General features: G+C 39.6%; 1 protein-coding gene across 1 annotated transcript; it reads right to left on the reverse strand.

Moving 5' to 3' along the window:
* Positions 1-2,090: 2,090 nt before the first annotated feature.
* On the reverse strand, positions 2,091-9,636 carry prokr1b (prokineticin receptor 1b). The gene is made up of 3 exons (XM_061790304.1): positions 9,499-9,636; positions 8,450-8,958; positions 2,091-5,484 (listed from the first exon to the last, which is right to left on the reverse strand). Exons 1-3 carry the CDS (start codon positions 9,634-9,636, stop codon positions 4,779-4,781), a joined length of 1,353 nt encoding a protein of 450 aa, XP_061646288.1. The 3' UTR covers positions 2,091-4,778.
* Between the last annotated feature and the right edge of the window lie 2,382 nt (positions 9,637-12,018).

Below are 12,018 nucleotides of genomic sequence, written 5' to 3' on the forward strand. Positions count from 1 at the left end.
CCAACATGGACGAGGTGCCCCTCACTTTCGCTCACTTTCGACAACCACACTGTAGAAAGGAAGGGGACCACCACGGTAGCGATACGCACAACGGGGCACGAGAAGTCGGCTTTTACTGTTGTGCTTGGTTGGCATGGTAATGGACAGAAACTGCCACTTCTGGTGATTTTTAAGAGGAAGACGCTGCCTAAAGAAAAGTTTCCTGTCAAAGTCATCGTTAAGGCCTATCAAAAGGGCTTGATGGACGAGGAGAAAATGAGAGAGTGGCTGAGTGAGGTGTACGTAAAGAGACCGGATGTTTTTTTTCCATGTGTCACCGTCCCTGTTGATTTGTGGATGAGGATTGATCAAAAAATAACGTGAGTAGATTGTTAAATACTTCAATAAAGTACAACCGAACTCAGTTTTGCTCCCGCTGCCTTTTTAAAAACATTGTTTTAGCGTGCATGCATGCTACCGTATGTTTTACGATAACGCATGTTTTACCGTGCCTGCGCCCAATAATACGGTGCACCTTATGTATGTGTTAAATACAGAAATGGACCCCGTAACTGAGACTCCGTCTTTTAATAAGGTGCGCCCTATGGTCGTGAAAATACGGTAGTAGTAACTGTTAATCCTAAATTTGGAAGCTCTCTTTGTTGTCGATTGAATGAAGACGAATTGCCGAAGAAGTTGGGTTTGTGTCAGCGCAAATCTGACTGCAAAAAAATGAAAGTGAAAGTGACTGGTGAACGACAACGACAAAAAGAGCGCGACTGACGTCTGATTTGATCGGAGGCAATGACGTCTACAGGAATACTTTTCAAATTCTTATGGGGTGAGTTTTCATTAGTTATCTACATTACGTCATTGTTTTGACAGCAATGAAAATGTTCCTCATGGTTGTTTCAGTGTCCAAAATCACACGTTTAAAGGATTTGTGCACAATAGAAAACTATATGGACGTGATTCAATGTTATTATTCTTATTTTCTGTGACGTTTGAAGTAAATCTGACAATGCGCTTGCTCTCTGTGTGTCTCAGAAAATGAGACGGCTCAAGTGCACCCACCAATGTTTGTTTTTTTAAAGATGGTTTGGCTAGCTCGGCAGCAACCGTCGTAGTTACAAACTCAAAATCACTGGATGATCGCAATTTAAGCAAGTGCTGCCGATCATATACTAAATTACTTTGGATATTGACTATTTTTGGTGTTGTAGGCAAAGTATTTTTGTGAAAGTAGCGATGACTGTCTCGAGAAGCAGCGGCTGTCGACATCCCCATTAGCTTGTGCCGTAGCAGTTTGCTAATCTTCCTGGGGTCCACATATACAGTAATCAACAGTACAAATAATAGATAGATCAATAGATCAATACAGTAGTTACACGATTTATTGATACAGTAGTTACTCATAATACATGCTACAGATTCAAACAAGTAAACAACATTAACAAAGAAGACAATTAATAAATTGATATGCTATGAAAACAAATACCGTTGAAACAAAAATGTATTTTAACTCTCAAGCAAGGGATGAAACATTTATATGGTTTCACAGTCATAAAGGCTCTATGAGGGAACCCGTATCAACAATGTGGCCCGCGACAGAGTTAGAGATTAACCCGAATCACAACTACTTATTTTTATTGTAATTATTCAATAATGTTTTTGTGATTTACATTTTCTAACATGTTCATTATTAGCGCCATATTTAATGAAATAATAAGTCTCTATAGTTATTTATTTTTTCATTCATTCTCTGATTTATTGTTGACCACTATGGGCAATAATAGACATGCAGAGAAATTTCAAGACATTGTTGTGTATTTATTGTAATAGTATTTAAGGATATGATTCTATTATAAATAATGATATATAATTTTTCATTATTTATTATTTCCTTTCCTTCCTTTATTTTATGTAAAAATAAGACAGTTATTGGTGATTTGTATGTGTGTGTGATTTCCCCCCATGATATGTTCTTTATTATCATAACATTTATTGTAATAATACTGTATACCAGCAGAGGTTTAGACAAGAAGAACACTGATTAATATACATATATTATTATTTATTTATTTTTTAGGAAATTTGGATCATGGGAAATGGGAAAATTATTCAGAATTTAAAAAAATACTGTCTCAGTTACATTACACTACTACTACAGTCAGCTGGAAGTCTGACCAGGACTATTTTCATAAACAAAGTCATGAATAGGCAAATACAATGATGCATCATTATGTATACCTTCTACACACTTAATGTTGTTTTCCAACTCATTCTAGAAAATGTGTTTAACATGCTGTTTTATTCATAAAATGGAGACGGTCAAGTATACATGCATGTTTTCCTGCTGTGTTTAAATGCGGAAAATTTCTAAAGGCACATTGCTATTGCTTTTGTCATGTTTACAGCAGTACATATGTTGTACTTTGCTTAAATTGACCTCATTAAAAATCTGGGGCAGCAGTATATCTAAATGAATGACAAATAAATGCACAAGCAGCCAGCAGGCAAGAAAACCAATGTCATATTGGATAACACTCAACATGAACAATATTGAAAAGGCCACACAAAATGAATTATGAATTTGACCAACACAATAAATACAGTATGTACTATAATTTTTTTCTCACAGTTAAACCTGGCAACCTGTTGTCCTTCCTCACTGACGCTAAGGTAAGGGGTCTTGGAAATAGCAGTGGGTCACTTGGTAACAATGGTCAGCGGTGCAGCAAAGCTAAATGGAGATTCCATCCTGTGGAAGGCAATGCAGTCCTCAGGTGGAAGTGAAGTTTATAAGCTTTGTTATATCAACACTCAACAATTTTTATTTGAAGGTGGCATCTATTTGAGACAAGGCCTTTATTTATATTACAATTGGAGCTAGATGCTGATATCCAGTTGGAATTATTACTCCTGTGTTACAAAGGGACTGTTTTGCACAAGTTAGCAGCTACTGTGTGGCCGCTAGACCATGCTAATGTATGTTTAGTTTGTCAAATATTTTATGAGCTCAGTGCTTTGTTTCTTTTTCTAACAAGTTTTCATTGGTCAGTTTGTCTAAAGAAAAAGGTGCCTTATTTTGCTAACCAATAACTAAGCTGGCTTTTATTTGCAGTACGGTGTGTGTTACAATGAATGTCAACATTTGAGGATATCTAACACTGTGGTTTACATTTTCATATTATTAAAAAATATACATTTCTATTCAATTATAAGTTGGAGTACAGTGGCTTGAAATGGGAGGCTTGGAGAGTCTGGGGAGCAGTGGTTCGCAAAGATTGTGGGACGGCACTGATATCCAAGTGTACTATTATTACTGACAGCGTACTTCTTTTTTTTCAGTTCAATTAATATGGCTGTATGTGTTTGCCAGAGTGACAAAGAGAGCTCTCTGTTCCAGATTCAAAACAAGGGAACACAAATACATTTCAAATTAAAATAGATTTACAATCCCAGTAGGAACATGCTGCTCTTTCCCATTGTTTATTGGAGTCATGTGAACACAATGAAATGTTGTGTTTAATGTCATCTAAAGGGTAAGCAACAACGGCAACATAGTCTTTACTGTCACAAGCGTTATAGAAAACCAATTTAACAGCAAACACTTCACAAAATGGTACTGCGCAATAATCATACTATAAGGGTAGGACTTTGCAACATGACAATTCAGAGAACATCACATACTGAACCTCTATTAAGAAGCAATACTGTGCGGATTATCTCTTATATGCAAGTCATCCATGTAATACAGCTTCATTTCACAATGCGCAGTTTACAGTTAAGACTGTATATGGCACAACGACATCAATATTATTCTCACAGCCTGAATAGGGATTACTTTGACTGTGAAATCAAGTCAACAGAACCGCCAAAAACACTTTGAACCATGTGTCTTCATTTTTTGAATTTATTTTTTTTACATTTACAAATAATTATTGAATGGTTCCCAACCACTGTGCCGCAGCACATTAGGGTGCTGTGACAGATCATCAGATCTGCCTGATTATTTACTACAAATAATATAACTTTGTTCATCTATATAATATGTCAGCAACATACAGTAAGTATAGTGGCAGGTGGGAAAAAATAAATGCTCTTCCACTAGAAGGCACAAGGTGCAATTCACGTGTGTATCCGCCTGTTACCACTCATACAAAACAATAATAGTTTTTCTATACAGGCCCAGACTTCGGAGTAAAGTAAAATTTAAACTGTGACGAGATCATCATTATTTCAATATACTGTATGTACTTTTGTCACATTTTTTTGGTGGCTTAATAATGGTTGGGAGACACTGCCGCACTGTATAGGTCTTTGAAATTCATAAACAACAAACAAACATTTAAGATGCTCTTCATATACTATAGGTAGGTAGTATTATATTATACAATAAGAAGAATTTAGCAGGAAAACCAACATTTTGTACATTACAGGGGTGAAAAACGTAATGCTACTTATGCTAATATTGAGGGGGGAAAAAACATTTTAAGAGCAGTTTTTTGGTCATATTTGTGGAATTTGTTGTGGCAGAATTGAGCATTTTTCAGAGAACGTCTCCAGGGAATTTTAGCAAGAACAGTGATGCTGATGATCACATATGCCCAAGTGTTCGCAGGATTTCCCAATAAATTCTTTGGTTTTCCTTTAGCCTACTCGTTTTCTTCATAACCTATGTGCAGCATTTATCCTCTCTTGTGCTTTTACAGTAAAACCTGTGAAACATAATTAGGGCTCCTCATTGATTCAAAGTCCATTCGACACATTAGCAATCCCGATTTGAGTGACCGTGTTTACCTCAGATGAATGCATTCAATCTCCTCTGTGATAGGCAAGGATGAGGTCCTTAAATCCATTTCATCCACAGTCCTACTGGGGGCGTATGTTGACCTCCATCGCACCAGCACAATCTTCTTCAGATACTTGACAGTGTTGTTCTTGACACTGACAAAGCAGAAGGTATTGATCATGCTGTTACTCATTGCAAGGCATTCGATGATGTAGAAGACCACCAGGGAATTCTTCTGCCGGGAGATTAGCGTCGGGTGGAAGTCCCGAAGGATCGTGAAGCCGTAGTAAGGAGCCCAGCACAGGATGTATGCCATTAAGATTCCGATGAGGACCACCACGGTTTTACGGCGGCAGCGCAGCCGCTTCCTTATCTGCTCTGTCTGGAAACCAGGCACATTCTTGAACCAGAGCTCGCGAGAAATTTGCGTATAACACATCGCCATGACGATCACGGGTCCGACGAACTCCACGACGAATACTAACAAAAAGTAGGAGCGGTAGTAGGCCTGTTGGTCAACGGGCCAGATCTGAGCGCAGAAGACTTTGTGAGTAGTTGACGTGGTGCCTCCGTGAGGGTACATAGTCTCTGAGGCAAAGTAAGCCGAGGGAATTGAGATGAGAATGGGAATAATCCAGACTCCGGTGATCAGGCAGTAGGCTGTTTCGTACTTCATTCGAGGCTTCAAAGGATGTACAATGGCCGTGTACCTGAGAAAAGGGACAATGTTAAGTTGATGAGGCATTGGATCGGGTAAACCCATAAAAAAACTGTTTCCATTCTTTGAGGGGACTACAGTGTTGGTGCCAACAGTGGGAATCAACTGCAACATACACCCTTGGCTGCTGTCATAGAAGCAGTTTTATCAGAGCTGCACAACCTGCCGTTATTAAATAGCAATGACTTTCTTGACAGAAAGAAAGTCAACCAATTGGCTAGATTGGAGGGAATATGACAGAACCTTTTGCAGCTATTATCATTTAACCATCCTTTTGTTTCTTTCCAAGATCAATTTGTGGGAGTAAAAAAAACTAACCATCTGCTGCGTCAATTCTTGCTGGTGAAACACTTTGTACCACTTATCCACTACTGGTTGACAGACGTCTGGGGGGGGGGGCTTATTTCAGCTGAGTTTGTGGAAAAGGCAGGTTACCCTCTGGATTGGTCGCCAGTCAGTTGGACACATAGTGTCGACAGACCACGGTTCATACCTATGGTCATTGAGCGGCTGCATGAAAGTCAGCCATGTAAACTATCAAGGAAACTGGTTACGGCTCTTATATTACAGTCCACTTTATAAGGGCTTAGGGACATGTCCTCGACATTAAACTGGTCCTTTCAGAGTAAAAGTATTTGAAATGGAGCAGTCCATTCAATAATTTAAGGAGGCTGTCACGAGACTACGACTAAAAGGATACAAACACACTTAACACACAAATTCTAAATGGTACAGACACTTGCTTAACAGTTTTGCTCTCCACAGTCAGCCAGCATGCGCCATTGAATCAACGCAGCTGGATTGCACTTTATCCTTGAAATATGTATTATTTATGACTGTTTGTTCAAAAATGACATCAACATAATTTTCTGTGTAACGGACCACAGAGAATGTGGGTCTGCTCGTGTACTGTTCAAATGAATAATACATTTGTTCAGGATAATTCAGTGCTCACAAATATGAAACATACATTACTGACTTGGTTGGAAGGCAAAATACTTGTCTCAAATAACTGTGGAGGAAACCCCAGTGCTTTACAGAATCCACTAATTTACATGACAAGTTTAAATTAGTTTTTAACGAATCATCCGTCATCTTATTTTGCAAAGCAGCAAGAGTGATTACTGTATGTCCTGCTTATTATGTTTTAATGTATAAACAACTTACTGTGTGCTTCATTAAAAGACAATTGCAACTGTGTCTGTCCAAATGAAGATACAGCATAAGAGTGAGCGCTTTTTTAACGACATTTCGAGTTTTCAGCATAAATCTTTCTTGAACTGCTGGAGAAAGGCATTATCATATGGGAAGACGAGGAGAGAACACGGACACAACGCAGCTAGTAATGCGAGATCGAAGACAAGCCCAGCAAAAATCACTGGACGTCCTCCTCGTGGTAAAGTTGGTGAATTACAGTTGCATCAAGGGTTGCGACAAAATATTTCGTTTTACAGTATACTGTATCAAGCGGTGGGACTCATTAAAAAATAATAATAATGAGAAGCTTTGTAATTGATTAATCACAATTGATCTTATTTAATTGAATATAATAGTTGACATAATTAAACATGTTCAATACAAATATGTAAACTCAAACAACACAATTCAATGACAATGTTGTTGCACAAACTGATTAGTGCAATTTTTTTTTTAACAAAGTGTAATCACAGGAATATGATTTCATACTGCATTTTTGGTAGACAATGTTCACAACGCTCTGACTCATAAATCCATTAATTCGGTCATAATAAGTTCCTTACATTGAAGCTTTTGAAGCACTTTATCCTGAGCAGTGTGACAAATATTGTTGTGTGATTTAGTAAGAACAACCCCATTGACCTCTCAATAACTCTAAGTAATTCTTTTCCTTTTTCTGCCAGTTACTGACACACACTTGCTTGTACTAGAATGTCTGACGCTAACATTACCTGTGTCCGTGCTCTCTACATCATATTTTTCATGAAAGTAATAGCCTAGCCATGAAGTCTTTGTTGGATAATTTGCACACAACTGTGCTTTTGGGGGCAGTTTGTTGTTGGTGGGGTTTTTTTCAAAATAAACTACATCCATTATGTCGTTGAACCTAACGTTCTGGTGAGCTGATGTGCATTTTGGGCATCAGTGGTCCAGGAATAACGGCACTAAAAAGTACCGTGTCGCTGAGAGTGCAGAAATAGACATGATTAAATGGTAAAAAGGTAAATGGACTGCACTTATATAGCATTGTACATTCTACACCATCACAATGCCCAAAGTGCTTTACAAAGCCTCACATTCACCCATTCTCACACACACATTCATACACTAATGGGCGGCTGCTGACATGCAAGGCGCTGCCAGGCCCACTGGGAGCAAATTAGGGTTCAGTGTCTTGCCCAAGGACACTTCGACATACAGACAGTCAGAGCCAGGATTCGAACCAGCGACCCTTCAGTCACTGGATGACCCGCTCTATCAACTGAGCCACAGCCATGTTACTTTTTTAAAACATGCCATTTTTTAGTTGATGAATTAATCAAAATTAACTCCAATATTGATACTGTCGCTGTCTTACAGTTGACGTGATGATGAGTGGCCAAGCAACCTCTGACAACAAGTATTATTATGTCATAGTTTTATTCATTGGCAGCGCCATGATTATTATGTCCTTTCGTGAAGTTGTTGTATGCTTAATGTGTAACGAGGTAAGTGACAGTTATATAGATGTTTCTGGCCAAAAAGTATCATTGAAAGGACAAGGCAATAATTTCACACTCCTAGTTGCAACACAAATTCAAGTTTTTTTGAAAACGGAAAGAGAGACACCATTTTTGGCTCATTATTAGATTTCATGTACCGCTCCTAACACACAATATTTAAAAACACAATTGTAACCGGTGTTCTGCATACAAAAAATATCAGAAGAGACGATAAATCCATTAGCTTTGATTGACATGGACATTTCCCAAAGTCCTTACCTGTCCACCGCAATAGCGAGCAAGGCGTTTGTGGACACGTAGAGCGATACGGTGCGGAGATAGTTGACCGACGCACACAGCACCAACCCATGATCCCACGACAGCTGTTTGACCACATAGTAGTCTACCAGAAAGGGACAGCACACCACCGCCACCAGGAAGTCCGAGATGGCCAAGTTGGCGATGAGCAGGTTGGTGAGGTTGCGCAGCTTCTTGTAGCGCATCAACATGGCAATGAAGATGAAGTTTCCCAAGCCGCACACCAGCATGATGCAGACGAGGACCACCCCAATGATGATGGTGGCGACGAAGAAAGCCAGGCCCTGTGTGGTATCTGGGATTTCGTCGGGGGGAGTGCCATAGTCCACGTCGTAGTTGTCCGTGTAATGATCCAACTTGCCAGCAGCAGGGACCGTCAACAGGTGGCTGACGTTTGACTCAGGCATTTTGTCTGGGAACAGTTTGGGAAAAGTTTGAACTGACAAAATCAGGACATAATTAATGAGTAGCTATGGTGCAACATGGCAGCGACTCCTTGGAAACACCTTAACTATTACACTTTTTGTATGAGGACAGCATTTGGGAGAGGGTGAATCATCTTTGGAGAGTCACGTTCACCTAGAAGAGAAAGTCAGATGGATTATTCAACACCAGGTCATGATTCATATCCACACCAAAAATATTACACCAATCGAGTCCTTCAGCAGGTTGTTGAGAATGTCAGGTGGTGACGCACCTATGAATATGTCTGGAAACTGTAGCTAAGTTCACTACAGTGAGAAATGGCCTTCAAGCAATTTATTTTAACCTTGTCACTTTAGTGCAAGCAACATCACTAGACTAAACTTAGCATGGTGGAAAGGCATTTTAATTGAGTCTACATCATAACAAGAAGGAACACTAGTAGCCATGTAGTTTACAAAGTGCAAAGACCATAAGTCTGAGAGAGGGAGGGGAAAATACAGTAAAGATTGGTTTTATGAGCACATAAAATTTTGGAATTCACTGTTACATTTTAGTTCACTTAAGCAGGGTACATACATACTTACAATTGGACAGAATTTCTTCCTATCTATGTCGTCAAAAGCTTGGGTTTGCTCGATGCCTGTAAAGCCAGTTCCACTCTTTCCAGAAAGAACAGGAGCACGGTGGATGCCGAGCAAGGAAAGACACAACAACACTGTCATTCCATATGTATCAGGTCTATCTGAGAAACTCAAAGGGTTTTAACCATCACAACAAAACCTGAAAACACCCTGAGACAAAGGCTGGTACACCCCAAAAGACCAGACACCCCATACCCAAAGAAACAATCTTGTGTATGCTATCCAGTGAAGTGAGGAATGCACTGATGTATATATTGGGCAAACCAAGCAACCACTGAACAGGCACATTTAGTCACAACACAGACAGGCTAACTCTTCAGGTCAATATTCAGCTGTCTACCGGCACGTCTATTGAGGACAAACATTTTCATATTCTGATAAGATAACACAGAAGGTTTGAAAGAGGAGTGAGAGAGGCCATCTACGTTAAGGCTGAGATAGTGTCTCTAAACAGAGGAGGGGGCTAATGACACAACTTATTTCCCACATACAATGTCGTCTTTTCATCCCTTCCAAAGAGACTCAATAGGTTGCCCCTGGCCACATCTGGCTTGACTGCCCCCTATTTGTGGCTCCGGAACTGTTATTCCTTCACTATATGTTTTGGTTGGGTCAGCAAGTGAAAACCGGGACCTGTCTTTATGCCAGGAATACACACAAATAAACTACACAGCCACTTTTGGTCTTCAGGTGCCTCCACAACCATTCTTACAACTGACTGGATTATTAACATGGGTGATTCCACCCTAACAACTGTTGTTAGCAGGCAAAGGCCTCTCTTCAATGCATCTTAACAAGTGTCAGTATGCATCCTAAAAGAGTGATATCATCCACGGTTGGGGTGTGCCTTGAGCGTAGGGAATAAATAGTTGGGTTTCCACACAAACACTCAAAGCTGTCCTATTCAGCCTATATGTACAAACTGAAGAAGCCTGCTCGGATGAGAGGCAAAATGTCTTCTAGGACTACCGGAAGTCTAGTTGCAATCGATTCAATGCCCTGACAATGAAATGACCTGGATCAATAAGGCTATTCACAGACATGTAAATGTTAAAATGGCAACTCCTTAATGTGTTTTGTCAACACCAAGGTCAGCCGAGCCACGGATTTCATTGTGACATGAAACGGAACAATAGCCAATTAGGAAGTTCCACTGTTTCTGGACACAAATAGAGGAGCAACTAGTTGAGTGTTTGTGTAAAGTATCACAAGTCAAATGTTAAGGAGAAGCACCTGCAATGCCGTTACTAGATAAGCTATCTTCTTCTATTTCTTCTTGGTATTTTCCGGAAGTCTAGATGCCCTTGGGTACCATGCTGCCTCTCACAAGTCAGTCTTGGTACGACGACAAACATCTGGTTTGGGTGAGGAGACTCGGTGGCGATATCGTTATACACTGTATGCATGGTGTGCTGTGTTGAGGTCATCTCAAGTACACCACACACCATAAGAGCAGGAAGCAAACAAATGGCGATTTTCTTTTTCTTTTTGTGTGTGGGATCTCTCACATTTTAAAATCGGTTACATATGTAAAGATGGTAGAAATCTTTGTTTGTTGCCCCCTTCACAGACTGCAGCGGAACCTCCAAAGTTGAACAATTTGGAGCTCAAACCAAAATTTGAAGAAAAAATGTGTGGTCCAACCTTCCATCCATCGAGTACACACAAACATTTACCCTCACATGCACACCGTCACTGAGTGCAAATTGAACTAAAGATGCATGCACAGCAGTAAGGGGAGTTGACCACTATACTAGCAGTGACAAAAATTATTCCTCAAAAGTGAAACAAAACTGACGTGACAAAAGACTTCAGCTTAGTGAGCTAGCCTTTTGCGTTTGTTGTGATGGCACCATAGAACAGGAAATTAAACAGACTACGACATAGGAACGGGTCTGTTTTACCATGACCAAATTAGTAATACAATTCATTAAATATCATTCATCTCCATCCATCCATCACCCATCCATCCAACAGTCGTGGGTGAGTTGGACCCTATCCCAGCTAACCTTGGTCATTAATGTTACCCAGCAGATGCTGACACTTGCTGTTATACACTAAACAACAATCCCTGTAAAAAAGGTGACAGTATCACTCTGCAGACATCTTATTCTACCCTTTCCATATCTGCCTGTCCTCAAACAGTGACTAGTTTTGCTTTACTTTAGTTTTTTTTTTTTTTACAAAATAGTGTTTAACACCTCTTCATGCATGTTAAAATGTTATTTGACACTGCCTGTACAGTTAAAAGTGTCTTAAGATGGCCCCACCATCTGCCAGTAGAGTGAAGTAAGCATAAAGGTGACATGCTCCATGACATGAAGGAGGTTAAGGTGTTAGAAATCATCAAACACATGGGAGCCTTAAGATTAAAACAAAACGAGAAAGTCACGCTATTGGTAAATTTGAAAAAACAAAACAAAAAAAATTATTAAGAAATGTAATGTCTAACTTTGCCCTGTG

Source organism: Phyllopteryx taeniolatus, chromosome 11, assembly GCF_024500385.1.
Source record: "Phyllopteryx taeniolatus isolate TA_2022b chromosome 11, UOR_Ptae_1.2, whole genome shotgun sequence".
Classification (NCBI taxonomy): domain Eukaryota; kingdom Metazoa; phylum Chordata; class Actinopteri; order Syngnathiformes; family Syngnathidae; genus Phyllopteryx; species Phyllopteryx taeniolatus.

Coding starts and splice junctions, on each gene's coding strand:
- prokr1b (XM_061790304.1), bottom strand. CDS start 9,636: ATGACAGTGTTGTTGTGTCTTTCCTTGCTCGGCATCCACCGTGCTCCT. Junction 8,959..9,498: donor GGAAGAAATTCTGTCCAATT/GTAAGTATGTAT, acceptor GTTGCACCATAG/CTACTCATTAATTATGTCCT. Junction 5,485..8,449: donor CTCGCTATTGCGGTGGACAG/GTAAGGACTTTG, acceptor CCCTTTTCTCAG/GTACACGGCCATTGTACATC.